Raw genomic sequence first — 22,136 nt, 5'->3', positions numbered from 1 at the left:
GGGTGGTCCTTGACATGACCAAGTTTGAGACATGAAAACCTTTTTTTGGGGGGAAAACCTATTTAGTAGACATTTGTAGAATCGGCCTATAATTGTGGTTCTCAAACGTTTTCATGTGAAGGACCCCCAAAATTATATGTATTTGGCCGCGGACCACCGTCTCAAAATATGTTGTTCCAGGGAACCCCCAGAAGCAAATATTTGAGTAAAAAATGGGAATTTGGGTCTTGCCTCATGCTAGATGCAGAATACATACATAATATATGGCATAATTTCATAAAGACAAAAGTGTGGCAAATAAATAAGATAGACCTACGATAGCACATTCCATTTCTAAAATAGTAGATCTACAAGCATTCAATGCATCGCTGATCCACTATTTCTTTTTGCTATTTCTTTGGGGGCAAAACTAGAAAATGTTTGCAAATGTTTGTCTATATTTCCCCCAAATAGAGATGCCACGTTGAAAGTGGTTAATAAATTAACGGTTGCATACAATAAAATGCTAATCTAAATTATACATGTCACACGTAGATGATGGACAGGCATCAATTGCGATGAAATCAGATTAATCTGCCAAAATATTTCAGAGTATGCATAACATAACTGAATTTGAAGTTACATGTTGTGAGCACTAGGGGGTGACAATTGGCATCCTCTGAAGTCTTCATTTCTGTTGGGAGTGTTAACAATTTAACCTAAAGCCATAGAATTTTTTTAAAACTCATTTTATGACTACAAACTCAAGGTCCTTGCAGAAACGTGGACTATAAAACAGAGTCAAAGACTATCTTTATTTGTAAACAGCACAATTCAGTTCAGTAGCATTGAAAACCCTAATCAATCAAGCCATTATGTACAAACATTTCAAAGTCATTACAGTCGAGGAGAAAAGAGTAGAGGCAACAGGCTATTATGCCATGTTCAGTTCAGAAGGATGAGATCGCGTTACGGTTGCCTATCTGCTTTACTACTACATTTTCTGATAAACATTCATAAGCATCTAAACAAAATGGAAAGGGTCGACGGATGACAAAAAATGTTATAATCCAAAACACATTCTTTAGCCAATAAGCTACCACACCATGCTTTGCCCAAAAGGTTATCAAAATGTCCTAATCTTGGGTATTTACAGGTCTGCATTTCAGCATGTCTTCCTGAAAATGACAAATTGGAAGATAATATAGCAAACACTTATTTCACCGTTTTGAGCCTTGACTTAATTAAAAAGGGGTCCGGGTCGGGTCAATTTATTTTCTATCACACACAGCAAAAAAGCTACACTAAGCAAATTAACAGTTGCATGGGTAACGTGTGAATTATGATGTTTTTGAGTGTAATGTCAATTATTATTGCATAGTAAAACTACATTTACATTTTTTTTTAAAAGGTTCATGCATATGCTGCCTGAAGCATAGCAACACAACTCGGACAGTACATTAAGCCAGGGGTCTTCAACGTTTTCAGGCCAAGGGCCCCTTAGTTGAGAGAGAGATGAAGCAGGGACCCCCACAAACTGTTCATAGATTCCATATAGTTTCATCTTTTGACAGCACAATCATCAGTGTATTTTGGATTGATGTCAATTTGTGTTTTCAGATATTTAACCACTTGAACCGTCAACACTTATAAAACTTGACCTTTCACTCTACACTTAGTCTGCTCTTTTCCCCTCTACACCAAACCTCTTTGCGGAAAATAGTTTTTGGCTAAACTTCTCAGAATATGGACACTAGGGTTCAAGTTGTTAATATAAAAAAGGAGAAAAAGAACTTTCTATCACTCAAAGATTTGGAGGACCCCCTGTAGTAAATCTGAGGACCCCCTAGGGGTCCCGGACCCCCTGTTGAAGACCCCTGCATTAAGCATAAGATATCTCACTTGCATATGCCAAATAGCCCGTTGCAGTGTTGGTTAAGCATTGCAGTAACATTCATCAGGGGGAAGAAAACAACATATCGTCGTTGTCGGGTGGAAAACTTGTGTGTCCAAGACCGTTTGTTTTGTATTTATCGTTTCAAAAATGAACTAAACAAAGCCATTTACCATGAGAGGGAGTGGGTTGTTGGCTGATTTACCACTGTTTCAGGGTTGTGGCACGAGGCGAAGCCGAGTGCCAAACAACCCTGAATGGTAAATTGATTTTCTACCACTTCTACCATATAAATGAAAGAAAACACAGTTGTAACTTGCATTGATCTTGGAAATGTTACAACTGCAACACAACAGTGGGTGGGGTCCATGAGCTAACTCAATGTTGTTGACTGATTTACCACTGTTTTAAGCCAATCAGAATCCAGTATCTGAACATGTGACCACAACAAGTGGTAGAATAGCAGATCTACAAGCACACATCTCGCACCGCGAGGCGTTGTGTGCTTGTAGATCGGCTGTTTTCACTCCTTTGGTCCGACAGCCTTGTATGATGAAGCAGGGCTTTACTTGGTGAAAAAACATACACATTTGAAACTTGGAGACACAAGGTTTCTGCCCGACAGTGACGATAATGATCAAATAGATAACACGGCTTCTCACAAAGCAGTCTGTGTGGGAGATAAACATTCAGGCAAAAGAGAAATTGTTCAAAGTGCTTCAAGGCCATTAGAGAGAACAAGGGATGCAGCAGTATCCGATTCATAACAGTACTTTTAACAGTAGAGTTTGTGACCTTGAGGGCAATATTCTATTCTATTTGTGAACCATAAGCCTATGCACAGTTCAATGTTAAAGATCCCCCAAAGAGTTGGTTCATATTTTGACTCCTATCATATCAAGTTAAAGGAGCTATGGTCAACTTTTTCTTGAAAAACGGACGCTAAAATAAAAATAATGTCGAAGATATTTTATTAAAAAAAGATTAAGCTTCATATATGCGTTTCTATTCAAAAATGACCACAAAAAGCATAAAATAATGATAAAATAATCATTTTGGCCGTTGTCAGGCTGACTTTTACATCTTATCAATCCATATAAAAGAATAGAAGAGGGATGTAAACAACGTTTTTCAAGAAAAGGTTGACTATAGCTCCTTTAAATAAATTGCCCCAGTGCTCAACTATTTGAGGCGCCAACCAGCATACTATACAGAACATTTTTACTAGGATTGACCAGATAAGACAATCCATCTTTTAGCCCCTGCTACGACGTATTAGACTGCTAGGCCCCCTTCCAGGTTTCTCAAAACATTCATTGATCATAGCCAGCACTTGGCAGAGGAGAGTCTTGAAAACAAAATAAAACATTCGAATAAACTTCTTGGGGGACGTTAGATGGCTAGTACAATTCAACATATACAAATATTTAAATGACAAAAAGTTATGTTTACTTCAAGGTAGGCATTTAGGACCAAACAAAGGGCTGGGGCCAACTGAAATAACCAATGGCAAATCAATAGTATTGTAAAGAACATAATGATATGGACTTTAGCCTCGGGGTGGGCGATATGGTGATAAATATCATTGAGACGATACAAAGTCTCCACGATATTCCTTTTCAGAGATATCGTATACATAGTGATACGATGAGGGAGCCTTATAAAAAAATCCAGTTGAATTGTTAATACAGAGATTCACTGCAGAATTCAATTTAAACCTGCATTTTGGTCTAAATCAGTAGTTCTCAAACTTTACAATGTCAAGGTCTCCCCTTAACTCTGACAGTATACAAATGAAACCATTTGTATACTGTCAGAGTTACATACTTGTAAGGGTCAATTTAGACCTCCAAAAAGGATCTTTTTCTTTTAGTTCTTGTTACCATGTAGGTGGTTGTACTGTTAAGTAACTTGAAAAAGAACCATAAAAAACAACATGAAAAATAATTGTGATAAGATTGTGTATCGTGATACTGCTTGGAAAAAATATCGTGATATAGAATTTCTCCATATCACCCACCCCTACTATAGCTATCACATTTAGCTCTGCTTCAGCTAGCATGAAGGTTTTGTGTCCCTGCCAGTCATATGGAGAGTGATTATAAGCCATGCCAGGCACTTAGGAATCTTGATAAACTGACATATACTGGGGAACTACCAATTTGAAAACTAAGAAACCCTGATCCAGCTCTTAATACAAAGATAAAGTGTTCATTTATTTAGAAACTGGTTATTGGCTTTGCTGAAGACCTGGCCTAAGTAGTTTTTTCTTACACTAGCTAAAGAGCTTTCCTAAAATGTCTCAATCGACTTTCCTTACACCCTACTCTCTCCTGTGGTCAGCTTGGACATGGAAATACGATGGCATGGATGGACATACCTGTCTAGTGTTGTGATTAGTCTTGGGCGGCACCAAGGTACTACGGTATACCAGAGTATTTTAGAAATCCCCAAAAGGTTTCCGTACAGGACTAAAATATTACCGACAGTTGCTGCCTGTAATCTATCAATAAAATACAATTATATGAATGTATTACAACAGGGAACTTGGTGAACGGAATAATTATCTGGAGTTCTGAGAGAAATAATCGGCTGGTCCTTTCTACTCTGTAGGTCTCCTGGCTAATCAAATAAATCCAACACTGGAATAATTAAATGTCCCCCAAACTTATTATCCTTCCTCTAAATCAGTGGTTCTCAAATGTTTTCAAGCCAAGGACCCCCAAAATTACATTTATTTGGCCGCAGACCCTCCCATCTCAAAATATTTGTTCCAGGGACCCCCCAGAAGCAGAGATTTGAGTTACAAAAATTTGCTTTGAAAAATGTGCACATATTTTCAACGATTTTTCAAAAATAGCAGATCCACAAGCTCGCAGCGCGGCACTCGGTGCCGTGCTGTGAGCTTGTATATCTGCTATTTTTCAATAGTTAAAGCATTTAATAATTCCAGGCCTAAATGGGTTAAGTGAAAGTGGCTTTATAAATGTCGAACCTGTGAAGACAAGAGTATCAACAAGAACAACTACATTGGATAACGTGTTCTTTTCTCCCCCCCCCCCCCGTTTCCTGAAAAGTAACACCGGTTTGGACATCCAAGCTTTCTACCCGGCAGCAACAGCATGCTACAGTCCCATGACTTCTATCGCCAGCAGCTCAGCTTGTGTTTATTTTACACCAGTATCGTCATATACCCTTCACATACAGTGTATATATCCTGGTCAAATGTCAGGAAAGTATGAAGGTATGAACAATGACCGCCCAAGACTAGTTGTGACGACTCCGGTTGACAGACACACAGAGTCAAACATGAGCCCCATTTCCACCGTAGGGCCAACCCAGAACTAGAACCAGAACTTTCCAGAACCAGAACTTTCCAGAACCAAGAACTTTCAAGAACCTGTGAAGTTCCAGGACCAAGTTCTGCTTACGTTTCCATATAACCAGAACTAACAGGGAAGGTCCCAAAAAAAAGAGCAGCAGCACTGCTGGCCCCGCCCATAGGTTCCCAGAACTCAAGTTTAGTTCTACCTCAGGAGCAGGACCTAAAAAAGGTTCCAGGAACCTTGTCTGGAACCGGGCCGTGTGCAATGGAAACAAAACCAGAACCAAAAAAATAGGTTCAGGTTCCTGAAAGTTCTGGTTCCACCTTGCAGTGGAAAGGGGCCTATAGTGATAATGAATAGGTTCTGTAGTGCACTACATGTAAGCAACGACGCAACACTGGTAGCGTGAGTTGTGGGGGTTCTGTCTGAAGATGATACAACTACTGTGTATGTTGTTCTATTGTTTTTAAACTGCGGTTTGTTCAATTATGTCTGTAATCCCTGATAGCCTTAGTGGTAGTGCCTTAAAACCTATCAAAAACCCCCTTCCTTGTTCCTGGCCTTGTAAAAAAAAACATTTCCCCAAATGGAAATATAGTATATATACTGCATACACACAGCCAGGGTGGGGCGGGTATATCTGTGCAAAATGAATAGGAGACCACAGAAAGAAGGATGACGTGGCTGTCGTTTATCTGTCCTTGGTCGTCAGTTTTTCGATCAACTCCTGCAACGGGACCAGCTCCTTCCTGTCAATGAGGTTGAACTCCTGAAAAAGACAAGGGAGAAGGAACACGAACGCACGCACACGCACACGCACACACACACACACACACACACACACACACACACACACACACACACACACACACACACACACACACACAGTGTGAGTATGGAACTCCTACATATAGATCTATCTCTTCTTTATTTAGCCATGGAAGTTGAGTTGAGTTATATCTTAGCCAGGGGGTTCTGGCTAAGAACAGAACAAGCTGATTTACCATTACCAGTACGACAAATGTTACAGAACATATTACACAAACAAAAAAGAGAGTATGCACGTGACATCATCATCATACCCGGAAGTTATGCGGAAACGCCTACTGAGTGGCAAAAACCTACTTTCTAGCCTTGACAGCTCATACATCCAAACAGAAAAGTCCTACCTGATTGCATTAAACAACGTTAAAACAATGTTAAACTCACTTTGGCACTCACTTTGCCACTCGATTTGCCATTCACTTTATGCATGCGTATACCCTCTATCTCCGGGGTGGGCAACTTTGATGATGGAGAGGGCCACTATATTTCCACCTTCACTCCAGAGAGCCACATTGCATATTGCTACGTCCTACTTTGTCATTCTAGTATCTCATACAAAAGAAGCAAAACATAATAATTGCAGATCTACAAGCTCAAAACGCATCGTGCTGTGATGCGCTTTGAGCTTGAAGATTAGCTATTTTTTGCTAATTTTGAAATGGAATCCTGAATAATCTTTTGTTGTCTCCACCAGCCGAAGGCTGAGGGAGAGTATGTTTTCCCCTCCGTCCGTCCGTCCGTCCGTCCGTCCGTCCGTGCGTCCGTGCGTCCTCGCAGTTTGTGAACAGCTAATCTCAGTCACCGTTGGCCCGATCGCTGCCAAACTGAGCACACACACTCCCTGGATGCCAATCTAGAACCTCTGCCCCACATTTTTCAAATCAGCCTCATGGTGGCGCTATAACAGGCCGATTTGTGTGGCCTGGTTGTTACCAGCTAATCTCCGGCGCCGTTGGCCCGATCGCTGCCAAACTGAGCACACACACTCCCTGGATGCTAATTCAGAACCTCTGCCCCACATTTTTTAAATCAGCCTCATGGTGGCGCTATAACAGGCCGATTTGTGTGGCCTGGTGGAGACCTGTGCTCGGAAGAGCACTGCTTCTAGTTATTTTTGAATTGGAATCCTGAAATGTAACATTTTGATTTAATTTCAAACACATTTAATGATATACTCATGTTAACTTTATGAACTTAAATACAAATACATTGGACATAAAAAAAATACATTTTAATACTACTATACTAGTCATTAAGCTACTAATATAGACAGAAGGAATTAAAGCAGGTCATATTTGGATTGTAACAGCTGAAATCAATAATATATCAGTATTCCGGCATTAACCTGCGGGCCGCATAAAGTGAAGGTGGGGGCCGCATGTAGCCCTCGGGCCGCCAGTTGCCCATGTATGCTCTAGTCTAGTGAAAACCACAAAATCTACACTGCCTGTCTTACTTGAACAAAGAAGATGAAGTGCTTGAAGGAGGTGTTGAGGTGGGCCTCCTCCTGCAGCTGCATGACGGAGTCAAAGTGCTGGTGGTAGATGTGGGCGTAGACCCTGAACAGACGCTTCAGGATGGTCTTCGCCACCGACATGAAGTTCCTCTTAAAGGGAACACCTTGGGACACACGCAAAGCAGGGGTGGAAAAAGTCAGTACTGCAATGCAGGAATTCTCTGTGACAAGTACAAGTCTGGAATTCAAAATGCACTTGAGTAAACGTATGAAGGTATTGGCATCTAATGTAAATGTACTCATTGTGTAGGAAGTACTCATTGTGCAGAATGTCCCATTTCAGGTTTTCAAATGTATGAAAATATTTAGAAAATAGCTGATCTACAAGCTCACAATGCATCGCGATTTAACACATTGTGAGCTTGTAGATCGGCTATTTTGTAATAACTAGCCCTTACCCGTTCAAAGATATGAGCTCCAAAATGATGTGCAGTGTGTGGGTTATGGGATGTGCACTGTGCATACAGTATATGAGGGATGGAAAGTAACTTTAACTGGTGCTTGCATGCTAATATGTAGGAGCATCAATGTAAGAAATCCCCGTTTCGTTTAATGGCTACCCCCCCCCCCCCCCCCCCAGCCCGCCCGCCCACCCGCCCACCCGCCTGCGCACACACCCGCCTGCCTGCACACACACACACACACACACACACACACACACACACACACACAGAGAGAGCTGGTTAAACATGTTGCCTCATGCTAGATGCAGAATAGATGTGCCTCAAGCTAGATGCAGAATAGATAGTAGATACACCATAAAAATGCTAATATACAGTATATGATTTGTGAAAGTGACAAACGGGCTTCACAGTTATGTTAGGTGTGTTCATATGCTAATGGTGATGCGATTTCAGATCAATTGCTCCAGCCACTGAGGAGAAACGCTGTTTCAGACAGACAGACAGACACTCACTCACTCACTCACTCACTCAGACATTCGCAAAATTATAGTATAGATGTATATATATAGGGCTGGAGTGGTTAATGTATGTTTCTACAAAGTAACTAGTAACTAAAGTTTTGAAATGAATGTAGTGGAGTAAAAGTACAATATTTGGATCTGATATGTAGTGGGGTAGAAGTGGTATTGGAAATTGGAAACACTCAAGTAAAGTACAAATATCTCTTAACTTGCCCTTAAGTATAATACTTAAGTAAATGTACTTAATGACTTCACACCACTGATACAAAGTACAGTGTTTACTCAGATGCGAGTCATCCGCAAGGCCTGGGAGGCATTTACCAGGGTAACAGAACAAGATATTGTTCAATCCCCTGGGGAATACCATCATCCTCATATTGAAATAGCTGCGGTTGCTCTCCTGAGATGCCACTTTCATTACATTTCGCCGGACAGACTAATGACAGATGAGGGTACAAAAACAGACCTCTAGGCTCTACTTGACTTAAAGGGATAGTTCACCCCCAAAAATGCCTTTTTCCCCCTCTATCGATTACTCATCCCATGGAGACTTGAAATTTCTTTTTGTGTTTTTGTCGCGTTCCTAAGCAAATATTTTGGAGGAGACTCTTTGTGTCTCCATAGGGAACAAAGCAGGCTCTTTGTGTCTCCATAGGGAACAAAGCAGGCTCTTTGTGTCTCCATAGGGAACCACTGCTGGTCATCAAATTATTGATTGAAAAAATAAAAGAATATCCGCAAATTCAAGTCTCCATGGGATGAGTAATAAAGAATATTTTTGGGGTGAACTGGCTTTAAAAGTAACTTGAATGAGATCACATACTTCTGCATAAACATGTATTAATTACTATGAACAAAACATGGTTATGAAACTGCCACTTTGAGGCAGTTTAAGCACCCTCTACAAATATGACTGACAACAGTGGCTGATGACTGACAGCAGCAGAATAGGGCCTGTCACCAAGCAATCATCATACAGATATTCAATACCGTCATACTGTATATTGTTAGGGCCGTCACGATATGACATTTTACATGACGATTAATTGTCACTCAAATAATTGCGATTAACAATTTAATTGTGTTTTTGTCGTTGACAATTACATTTCTGTTTGGCTTTTAGGCTTTGAAGTTGCACATGGCAGATATGACACATAACCTAAACATACAAAGAAATTACCGTCATATTTGACAACTTTATAATTATACAGAAATAGACGATCTACAAACTCACAAAGCGTCGTGATGTGTTGTGAGCTTGTAGATCTGCTGTTTCCACTATTTCTGAAAATTGTGTATGAACATTTTTCAACATTCATGATTATGACAAAATATTTGCAATTACCGGTATGTCAAATAATTGCGATTAGATGATTATGTAATAATTGTGACAGCCCTACAGTACATACAGATATTCAATACCGTCATATATTGTCATACCAATCTTTGATGGGAATAGTGTCTCGTCGTCGAGCTGGTCTTGCACCCAGGTCATAAGGTAGTCGATATATTTGGGAGCAGAGCATTTGATGGGCTTCTTGATGTTGGTTCCGTCGGCCCAGTGGTACTCATACCTATATGAGACAGATCACAACACACATCTCACCTGTTAGTAGTGGTGGGCGATATGGTGATAATTATCGTTGAGACGATACAATGTCTCCACGATATGCCTTTTCAGAGATATCGTATATATCGTGATACAATTAAGGGAGCCTTGTAAAAAATCCTTTTCAATCGTTAATACAGAGATTCATTGTAGAATTCAATTTAAGCCTGCATTTTAGTCTAAATCAGTAGTTCTCAAACTTTAAAATGTCAAGGTCTCCACTTAACTCTGACAGTATACAAATGTACATTTGTATTTGTATACTGTCAGAGTTACATACTTGTAAAGTTCAATTTAGACCCCAAAAGTAACCAAGAGAGTCTAGTTTTTGTCAAGTAACTTGAAAAATAACCATAAAAACCAACGTGAAAAATAATCGTGATAAAATCGTGTATCGTGATACAGCTTGGGAAAATATTGTGATATTGTATTTTTCCATATCACTTTAGGCTGCATCAGTGGTTCCCAAACTTTTTAGCTCAAGGCCCACCGGACCCAAACTAGCAGATCTACAAGCTCACAATGCGTCGCTTTGTGCCGCGTTGTGAGGCGTGTCATGGAATGTTGTGACAACCAAACATTATTATTGCAATATATACACAACCATAGAAAAGGCTATTCATTATTTTAACATTTACTCCACTTTGTGCAATGCAATAGTCAAATTCCATACTCTTAAAAGGAATAGTTCACACCAAAAATTACTTATTTCCTATTAATTACACACCCCATGAAGCATTGAATCCATGGAAAAAAGAGACGCTTTGTGTCTCCTACCGGATACATTATGGTCTTTATTATCATCATCATCACATTATGTGACAAAAAAATTATCCAAAAAATAAAAAATGTAATAATAATAATTCAATTACAATACATAAATTCAGTGTATTACTCCCCTCAGTCTCCATGAGGGGAGTAATCGATAGAAACAAAATCATTTTGGGGGTGAACTATCGCTTAAAATATATATTTATTTAACCAATTTAAACATTATTCCTTCATGATTGGTGCCCCTGAAAGGAACTAAGCTCCAACATCTGGCTTTGTCATGGCTCTGAAGCGTGGCCTAAAGCGCACAACGTTTGTTGTACGCCCAGGGTCACATTGGCCAAGCTTGTCATCAATAGCACCGCTCACTTCACACTAGGTGTGATTTTTCTATTGTATCAATCACTTAATGCATTGTGCGCTAGCAGCTCAGCTATTGTTGCTAATGAATACAGGGTGCCTTGAGATATTGACTTGCCCATTGGTGGGTACAAAACGTTTGAAAGCCACTGGTCTAGAATGTAAATCGGTAGCATTGACTCTGGTAGCACCATGTATTGTACCAACTGATTTATTGAACAGAGCTAATAGCATCACTTCCTCATTCACATCAAGCTGGTGCATGCCACAAAACAAACACATTCCTACACATACATACACACATTCACCACCCATGCTCTTACTTGGGGCCAGCAGACATGACCGGACAGCTTTCCTCAGAGCAAAAGTCTGTGACAGTGCCGTAGAGCATATTTATCTGGTTGAAGAAATCCACAGCTGAAATCCACACACAAACACACAAAAAGAGTAAAAAACTAAACATTTAACTTAAAGGGATATTCCACTTTCAAAAAAACTCTGCCTTGCATGGGTCTGCCTTAGGGTTGTTCGATATGGCCAAAAAATAAAATCTCGATTATTTTCTCTGAAATCCCGATTTTCGATTTCGATTTTTTGTTAAAAGAATAATACATTGTTTCAACTATTTTGTTTTCATTTAAAAAATGCAAGGAAATGATTTTTTTTTTCATTATTGTTTCATTTTTTGATTTTTTTTATATAGCCAAATAGCAAAATGCAATAAAACAATAAGGGTATTAATAATAATAACTTTAGTTGTGCAACAATCACATACAACTTAGCGTCCTTAGTGTTTCATTATCAATAGTGAGTGACAAAACAGCCAAAACAAGCCAGCTCTTGGAGGCTGGTGAGGCATTTTGGTAGGCATTTCGCCTACCAAAATGTAATTCCTGGCTACGCCCCTGCCCTGCACCACTCATGCACGGAGATGTTGACTGATTGTAAACGGAGGCGAAGCGCTTCGCTTCCCGACGCAAAATTAACACAGTGACAGGGACAGTAGGAGACTACAGTCAGTAGGTGGGTAACACAGAATTAATAAGCTTCTTTCAAACTACAACAAGTAAGTAAGTTTACCAGCTCAGCAGCGTTTTGTTCTGTTTGCTGCTTGAACCATCGCGAGTGAGCGCAGTGCGTTGGTGAACTCTGCTCAGTCTGACGTGCGCTAAACGCGCATCAAAGAAATTACACATCAGATAGAAAGTAGTATTAATTTGGTGTCGGACCTTGTCGTCCTGCTTTAGGAGGACGGGGCTGTGTACTTTTTGCGCGTGCAAGGCTCCAATGAGTAAGAATTTCCCTAATTAAAGTGAAAATCGATTTTACGATTTCCATTTTTTTAAATCGTCCAAAGGAAAAAAAACGGGTTACGATTAAAAATCGATTAATCGAACAACCCTAGTCTGCCTCCCCAGGCTCAGGCCCTTTCCCCATGCACACCCATTGTAACTTCAAACTCCATTTTAACCATGAAAGATTCATTAAAAACACACATTATTTTTTTCTGTTGACTCATAATACCCTCCTAATACGTGAGCAGGCCGTGTTTTTTCCATAACCTTTTTCATTTATTTTTAACATTACCAGCCAAATTTAAATATGAATGTGCGCTTATAACTCCAGGAAATAGCTATATTTTATCATCATGATCACATTATTTTCAAAGCCAGGTTGATATACCATACCACAAAATGACCACTAGAGCGAGCCATCGTAACACTAAAACGATAGACTGTACAAGCCCCCATGTTAAAACCAAGATTCACAAGATTCAAGGATGGGAGATGACATCGCTCCCCATTGACTCAGAATGGGAGACCCGCGGGCCGCCATCTGAGCTCAATACTGTTCAATTCGTGCTTGATCGTCTAAAACCACCATCGGTATGGGCACCGGAACGTATACAGATGCCACACAGAAAGTTTCCGAATCAAAATCCGACCTAGTGAAGCTGCGTGAGGGTCGAATGGTTTGCATTGAGCCTAGCAGCTAGCAGAGGCAAATATAAACAGGAAGCCCTGGTTTAAAGGTGACGTCATAATCGTATCCTTTTTTTCCACGGTTCACGTGCTGATACCATCCGAAGCTAAGCTAACCATTTCGCTCCGTCTATTAACCCAAATAAAAGCTTAAACAATGCTTTTATATAAAAGTCGATTAAAGTCGCTTGGCAGGGAAGTCCATAGTGACATTGTCGACCTAAAAGTCGACCGGCGCTGATCTTGTTAATAATTTAGTTTTGTATTTAATTTTTTTCATTTTCCCAAAGAAGTATTTTAAAAATAAACGAAAAAGGTAATGGTAAAAACACGGCCTGCTCATGTATTAGGAGGGTATTATGACCAGAAAAAATAATGGATGTTTCTAATGAATCTATCATGGTTAAAATGGAGTTTGAAATTACAATGAGTGTGTGTGGGGAGAGGGCCTGGGACTGGAGGGCCTGATAACAAATTAAATCAAATATTTAAATATTGAATGAAGTAAATTAAAAACTGTTCAGGGTGTTCATAAAAGCCTGATTAGATGATTAAGTGACCAAAAGTTATTTTCAAAGTGGAATATCCCTTTAACGTCCAAAACCTCAAACACATGTCACAACTCTCCTCTTTGTTACCGCACAATCCCACCTATCCTGTTAAAGCAAACAACCGGTCTTATGTGGTAGTGTGCCGATTAAAACTGACAAGAGTTCTGGTAATCAGGAGTTTTCAACAGGGGGTCCCCAGAGTTACTACAGGGGGTCCTCCAAATGTTTGAGTGATAGAAACGTTTTTTAACCACTTGAACCCTAGAGCTTTAGTGTGTCGAGGGGAAAAAAGAGCAGACTAAGTACAGAGTGAAAGGTCAAGTTTATTAAGTATTGACGGTTCAAGTGGTTAAATATCTGAAAACACAAATTGACATGAATCCAAAATACACTGTGCTGTCAAACAATTCAACTCTATGGAATCTATGAACAGGTTGTGGGGGTCCCTGCTTCATCTCTCTCTCTCTCAACTAAGGGGTCCTTGGCCTGAAAACATTGAAGACCCCTGCACTAAAACAAACTAAACACTCTAAAGCACTAAATATGGTGGCCATGATTGTGTGTGACAACTGACAAAACAATGTAAATGTAATGTCGTTTCTTTCATCAAAGCTATCCATACAATGCAATCGATTTATTCAAAGTGAAATGTAATTCAATATCATGCATGATAACAAATAAGGTTCAAATCTGCTGTCGAGCCAATATATTTAGTCTTAGTTTTAGTCATCACAGCTTAGTTTTTATTTCGTTTTCGTCAGTGAAAAAAACACAGTCGACAAACATTTTTCGTCATAGTTTTAGTCGACAAAATCAACACTGATCTACACCATCCTATTCCTATGAATTGTCCATGATGAACGTTGAGAGAAAAAGAAAGCAGAAAAAGAAGGCATCCTCCAACCAGTTACTGGCCAGTTATCAATGTCCCCATCTCTCAAGCCAGACTGTTGACTCACACAATTTCCAAAATGCTTCCGTCGTACAGTCTGTGTAACGGAAGCGCTGAAAATGATTTGGGAGTAAAGCGGATGCACACACCCCCCCTCCCCCCTCCCTCCTGTTTCGTCTTTGTGGTCACGCAAATGCTAATGCAAATGTAATTCATCGCGGCAGCATATAGCCCGCTGCTTAGCAGGAATGAACATTCAAAAACACATTTTAACCCATTTAGAACGGGTACATATTATTGTGTATTATTATTTTATGCTTTAACTATAGAAAAATAGCAGATATACAAGCTCACAGCGCGGCACCGAGTGCCGCGCTGTGAGCTTGTAGATCTGCTATTTTTGAAAAATCATGAAAATTTGAATTTTGACCCGATTCTATAAGTGTCTTTTGAATCCTTCTAAGATTTTTTGAAAAACCTATGTTTCTATATCAGCAATCTGGCTTAGCCATCGTCAAAGAAATGTCCTTTACACTCAACTGGAGCTCAGTTAGTCTGTTCTTGAGAGACTACTATGTCAGTGGTTCTCAAACCTTTTCATGTGAAGGACCCCCAAAATGATATGTATTTGGCCACGGATCCCCATCTCAACATATTTAGTTCCAGGGACCATCCAGAAGCAAAGTTTGAGTTATTTTTAAAGATATTTCAAAATGTATTTCCGAGAACGGAAAAGGAACAAACTTCCCGTTATCAGCTTTCAGTGGGTGTAGTTACAGACTATGTAGCATTCAGAGATTGTGGAATCGTTGTCTTGCTTGAGTGAGTGTGATTTAATCCACGGGAAGAATATATTTACGTGATGTCATGTTTATGAATACGTACATTAAAGTAAAGAGACTATCAATGCTCTGATGGTCTAAAGTTCAATTTGAATATGTTCAGCTGACTGACTCATAAACATGTTCGACCTGTTCAACAAGTGCATTTCTTTGCAACATGTTTATCAAGCAAAAGTAAAAGCTATGTAGAAGATGGACAAAAAGGTTGACGGAAGCTCAATCTTCAGATCATTGGTGGCGGGCAGAAACCTCATGTCTCCTTATTTTTACACTTTGTTAATTTTATTTATTTTTTGGCAGAAATTGATGCCCAACTTCGTCATACTACAGTAGCACAAATAGCAGATCTACAGTATCAAAAACGTGTCGCATGGCGACGCGTTTTGAGCTTAGATTAGATCAGGGGTCTTCAACGTTTTCAGGCCAAGGACCCCTTAGTTGAGAGAGAGAGATAAAGCAGGGACCCCCACAACCTTTTCGTGGATTCAATATAGTTTCATCGTTTGACAGCACAATCATCAGTGTATTTTAATGTGTCAATTAATGTTTTCAGATATTTTACCACTTGAACTGTCAACTTGAACTATTTGTTCCCTTTCTTGATGTACCTTGCTCTTACTGTACTCTGTTCTTTTGTTTTTGTTTTTTTAATCTTTTTTCTTACTTCTCTGTAACTTTGTAAATAACCTTATACTGCTCTGCTGCCTCTGGGCAACTGAAATTCCCCCCTGGGATAATAAAGGTATCTATCTATCTATCTATCTATCTATCTAGTGGAAAGGAGGAGGGGGAAACGTTGTTGTTTATGCCCTTACTGTTGACTGCAACCCACTCGTTCAGGTCCTCGCCCTCGGGCAGCATGACGGCCATGCGCAGGTTGCCGCTGCCCAGGGTGGCCTCGGCGTGTTTGAGCAGCTCATACTGGTGGGAACCCTCGGGGATGTTCTTCTTGGGCTTGAACGTCTTGGATGAACGATTTCCACTGTGAGTCACGTTTGAAAAGAAGAAGAAAAACAAAAGAGGAAGAAGGAACAATTGTTTGGTTAAGCAAGGTGCGAATGAGTCACAAGAGCCAGGCACGTGCACACATAGACATCAAAGGGGGCTTGACCCCCGCCCTTTTATCCGCCTGTAAAAATTGCCCTCTCCAGACCATTAATGCCATTTTCACTATGGTGAAAGAAATGCAAATGCCCTCTTTCCATGCCATGCCTGAAGGCAGCATTCAAGAGAATTGCCTTGTCCAAACTCTCCTGAACTTGAATGCAGCGTCTTGTGTTGCAAGACTTGCCCTCTCTGTGTGTAGAAATTATGCTTATGATTATTTCCACCAAAAGGCCCTTTTAGAAATGTCAGCCCCTGCCTCTCTAACATTCTCTGCACGTCCCTGCACAGAGCTGACAGGAGCTTTATAGACAGGAACAGGAACCTTTGTCACGAAGAGAAAAAAAGACGAGAATGTGTCAATTTCCTCGCCGTGACCAAAACTGGGTTCGTTTTCAGGATCCAGTTATTGTTTAGTCACAAGCTCTTGTTAATGCTTTTCGTGGTTTCAAAATGTATATAAAATCCCCAGACAGACGTAACCACTTATATTCATCTTTATGCGGTGTGAGCTTGTAGGTTGGCTATTTTCTGCTCATTTTGTGTAACGAAGTAGGGCATTCATTTTATGAAATGTACTTCTATAAAAAGACAAACAAAAGGGCTTGACATTAACTTTTTGAGGCACTTGTCCTCTGGACAAGTACATTTTCCATTCACTTGTCCAGGCACAAAAGCCACGACTTGTCCGCCATGTCCGGATATACATTTTCCATTTCACAGTCATTTCTTTTTCAGATTTCTTATTTGACAAATAAATAAGACCCCCCCTTGGCCCCCTCCACTCCACAGTCCATAGTCTGCATAGAGCACTAGACCGGCTTAATGTGAAACCAAGAGACACTTGTCTAACAGACAAGTACATTTTTAATGAACTTGCCCATAATAAAGATGTATTAGTTGTCCCGGACAACAGGACAAGCCTAAAATGTCATGCCCTGAGCATACAAGGTTACTGCCTGACAAACGAAGATTTAGTAGAAGTTGTTCACTAGAGAGAAACCAGGGGGAAATTCTGAATGGAATCATGGCAGAATGGGACTCAATAGAACAGGGTCCGAGAGGAAATTAATATGTAGCCAGATGGACACATGCTTTGTTCAGTCCCCATTCAAAACAAAACAACAAACAGATGGGAGCATTTTGTTCAAGCTCTTTATGATCCTCTTGGGTAAACGTGTCCTCCAAAGGAGCAGTGAGCAACCAACCACCGTACGCAACGCTCGGGATGGAACCAAGTCTAGCTGTAATGCCAGCACCTTGGTTAATTTTAGGCCTAGAATTATTGAATGCTTTAACCAGTGAAAAATAGCAGATATACAAGCTCACAGCGCGGCACTCGGTAGATCTGGTATTTTTGAAAAAGTCGTAAAAATGTGTGCAAATCTTTGAATATATGTATTTTCAAAGCGAACGTTTGTAACTCAAATTTTGCTTCTGGAACTAAATATTTTGAGATGGGGGTCCGTGGCCAAATACATATCATTTTGGGGGTCCTTGACATGAAAGAGTTTGAGAACCACTGACATAGTAGTCTCTCAAGAACAACAGACTAACTGAGCTCCAGTTAAGTGAAAAAGGACCTTTTCTTTGACGATGGCTGGACAGATTGCTGACATAGAAACATATATATTTTTTTTTAAACCTTAGAAGGATTCAAAAGACACTTATAGAATCGGGTCAAAATTCTAATTTTCACGACTTTTCAAAAATAGCAGATCTACAAGCGCTCGCAGTGCGGCACCGAGTGCCGCGCTTGCAGTGCGGCACCGAGTACAGCGCTGCGAGCTTGTAGATCTGCTATTTTTCAATAGTTAAAGCACAAAATAATGATACACAATAATGTGTACCCTTTCTAAATGACAGGGGTTGACACTAAGGTCTCAGAGGCACTTGCCTGTCGGGCAACTACAGTTCATCTCCTACTTGCCCAAAGGTCATACCCACTTGCCCGAAAAGTAAATCGTCCATTAAAAAATGATAGGTAAGATTTTAATTACCGCTCAATTTAACACTTATGTATTTACTTTCTGGGGCTGTGTGATAAAAATTGTCATACCTCAACACCTCCAAATCCAAATACCTACACAGCTATGATTGAATATGTCAAAGGTTTCACACTTGTTATTTTATATTTTTTAAGTGCAGCAAGCAACAGTATAAACAGCACATTATAGGTAAACAGTGCTCTTATTTGACATTCCAGAGACCAGAAGACAGAGCGTGCTGGCCTCGTTCAGGTGTTTATCTCGTGCTGTGTTTATAGACTGTAGCGTCCCACTCTCAAATGAGAACTTGCCCAGTCGGGCAACCTGAAAGCAAACTTTACCTGCCTGGAAGTTTTATTTACCTGCCGGGGGCAGGTGGGCAAGCCTTAGTGTCAATGCCTGCATTGTCACATTTGATGGGTATTTCATTTGCTGCTATACAAATTACTTGCTATGTTGTTGTCACTGCTGTTGCATCCTACTGACTCGCCAGCCAGTGAGGAGCCCCCACCGGGAGGACGTAGAGCCTCCGTCCTACTCCTCCCGCCCAACACTCCCCGCTGGCAGGTGCCGCCCCCAAACCGTAGGAATACGTGCTCCCCACCCGGCTTCCCTCCCCTGAACTCGGGTCAATTTTTTTTGTTCATATCGGCGCTCAACATTCACCACCATGGCATTGGTCCAAAGGTTCATTAGTCCGAAGGTTCATTAGTCCGAATTTGTTAAGAATACTATGCCTAACTCTAACCCTAACCTCAGTAACCCTAACTAAATTCGGACTAATGAACCTTCTGACTTATGGGAAGTCCCCAGATACTCCTCTCTGGTGCGTTGTGTATAGGAGATTAGAGGCAATGATTGGCAAATAGATCAATATAATAAATCTCTGAAAAATACATTAGATTTCTTTCCTCTTTTTTTGATGCTCTGGGCGTGGGACAGTACAAATGTAATCAAATGGACCCCGGCTCCATTCGATTACATTAGTTTCTGTCTCAGGGTTTACGATAATTCAATTTAACTTGCAATTAATTTATAGTATAACAGCAGACAGTCAGGCCTTTACTGTGTGGAGCTCCTGTTTCAATCCATGGCATCTCTTTTTCAAAGTGCTTGATGAAACGCCACGTCAAAATGAACATTCTGTTTACTGTCTCGAAAGTTAAACCAATTAATCCAACTTAACTTAATTTACATTAAATTTTACAGCAGGTACAGTCAGGCCTTATTGCTAACTTGTGTAGCTGATCCTGTAACTATTTGTCTTCATAGCTTCTGCAGATGAAAGGTCTGCAGAACCAATACCATCGCCATCAAGTTACACGCTACTTTGACACCGTATTACACTGTAATAACTACATTGTTCAGTGTGCATCATATCAGCTGCCCCATCCAGGAAGTAGCCATGTCCTAAACCCCCCCCCCCCCCCCCCGGACAGGGGGGGGGTTTAGGACATGGCTACTTCCTGGATGGTGCTCTCAGTATGTGGTTAGACGTGTGTATAGATGTGTAACAAACAAATCCATAGATAGAATATTAGATCCCATAGATAAGAAAACTCACAACAGAAAGCTCATATTTCTTCTTCCAACCCAGAACCAGAGGAACTCCTTCTTCCCTTGTGAAATGGAGGCAGCAGCAGCAGCAGAGAGGATGGCTTTTCAGTCTTTCAGATTAAAACGCTTTTCTGTCTTCACACAGGAGCTCTTGAGGTCCGATCGCCGTCACCCTAAACACACTTGTCATTAAACACGACGTTTGCGGTTAAACATCAGATCGAAGCTCGTCTAGTGTGGTTGTTTTGATCCCCGCACACACTGGAGGAGGAGGAACTTGACACACACAACTGTACGGCTTTTCTTTTTCTGTTTCTGGTTCTGACTTCTTCTCCATGCATTGCACACACAGGAGAGATGCGGGCATGGAGGATCTGCTGCCCCCCACTGGACATAAACAGGTACCGTGTACTTAGTAGTTCCCAAACTAGAGGTCGGGGCCCCTCTGGGGGGTCCCCACTCCCCAACAGAGTGTTGGAAAAAGTACTCATATGTTTTACTTACGTTAAATTAAGTATCAATACCGCAATGTAGAAATACTCTGTGACGAGTACAAGTCCGGAATTCACAATGTACCTTTGCTTGCATGATATGGGTCTAGCTTTAGGACCCATAGGAGTGCAGCGTGCTGCACAGTTGAACAGTGTGCGTCAGGGTTGCCATATCTGCTTATTACAAGCGACTTTGGGCTTGTTCTTCTATGGGGCTTTTAAGCCGTGACATCATTTTGTAGTCAGACCTCCAAGCAGATTTATTATCAATATCTGTCCCTCGCTATTTCAACAGATCCGAGACAAAAATAACGACTAAAGTATAATTCTACCACTTTCCTTTCAACAACAAAAAGAAGAAAAATGTGTATTAGTAAAAATAGTAAAAAGATTCACGGGCGCTGGGGCCTTTTGCCCCCAAAAGTTCTCCTCTGCCTACAAAATTATGTCAGACTTAACAGCCCCATAGAGTATATATATATATATATATATATATATATATATATATATATATATATATATATATATATATATATATATTTATTTATTTTTATTTTTATTTTTTTTGCTTATTGTGTCTTAAGTGTGTATTGCTTATTTGTACTTGCTTCAGTTAACCACTTTGACCCACAAATCGGCTGACCTACAAGCTCACAACACACCACGGTGACTACTACACGTTGTGAGATTGTAGATCTGCTCTTTTAATTACATACATTTTCGTAGCACAATAATTTACAGTCTCTGTTAAAACCAGGTCTGTAATTTCGTCATTTTAGAGGAAAGGCCACTTGGCCTTTTGTGTTGTACATTTCTTTGAGGGCACAAAGGCCAAATGCCAGGGCAGGCCACTGTGGCCTCAGGTCATGCCATTGGTTTTGAGGGACACATGGCCTACTGTACAAGGCCAAACTGAGGGGCAACGGTGGCCATGGCCTTCATCATGGCCTCTGTGAAATTCCTGCCCTGGTTACAATAGTTTCAGATGGGGGTCCGTACGAGCGGTCAAACACATATTGATTAGGGGGTCCTTGACATCAAAATGTCTGTCTTTCAATGTTATATGAGATACAAAGTGTGGTTCCTGTGGAAATAAGCTGTAGTGCTTTCTAGGATCTCCTTTTAGTTGACCTTGTAGGCTACCAGTGATTTGTACTGTCATGAAACTGTACTTTTTTTCTATTGCAAACTTCTAATAATTCTTCAATCAATCAATCAATGAGAACCATTGACTGTCTAAAACAACATAGACAATAAAATGATTGTCTACGTTGTTCGCAGCCTGGTAGGCTATTGTCAGACAATTATTACGCTTATGACCCGCTTATTACGGGCCACGTTTTCATCAATCTTATCAAGTTATTATTATTATTATTATTTTAGCATCAGAGAGTCTGTTCTTGAGAGATTACCTTTTCATAGCCCCGATTACTTATTTCTGTCGCAAGATCATGGCCACCCTGGTGCGTTGACAGCCCGAGACGCGCGCACACACATACGCACGCGCGCACGCACACAGGCCCA

At 40.5% G+C, this 22,136-nt stretch overlaps 1 protein-coding gene across 2 annotated transcripts; it reads right to left on the bottom strand.

The window, feature by feature from the left end:
- Positions 1–780: 780 nt before the first annotated feature.
- Positions 781–20,421, bottom strand: LOC308300014 (MOB kinase activator 1B). 2 transcript variants are annotated; one of them, XR_013962787.1, is made up of 7 exons: positions 20,129–20,421; positions 16,288–16,454; positions 11,529–11,622; positions 9,906–10,039; positions 7,481–7,644; positions 5,451–5,968; positions 781–5,404 (listed from the first exon to the last, which is right to left on the bottom strand). XR_013962787.1 is itself a non-coding variant. In XM_080743784.1 (6 exons), exons 1-6 carry the CDS (start codon positions 20,140–20,142, stop codon positions 5,891–5,893), a joined length of 651 nt encoding a protein of 216 aa, XP_080599910.1. In that variant the 5' UTR covers positions 20,143–20,421; the 3' UTR covers positions 781–5,890. The 2 variants fall into 2 exon arrangements, 1 of the variants encoding a protein (XP_080599910.1); XM_080743784.1 differs by having other exon boundaries at positions 781–5,968.
- Between the last annotated feature and the right edge of the window lie 1,715 nt (positions 20,422–22,136).

Source organism: Nannobrachium achirus, assembly GCF_963921795.1.
Source record: "Nannobrachium achirus genome assembly, chromosome: 15".
NCBI classification, from domain to species: Eukaryota; Metazoa; Chordata; class Actinopteri; order Myctophiformes; family Myctophidae; genus Nannobrachium; species Nannobrachium achirus.
Note: the sequence above shows the minus strand (reverse complement) of the source record. Positions and strands in the feature narration are given on the sequence as shown.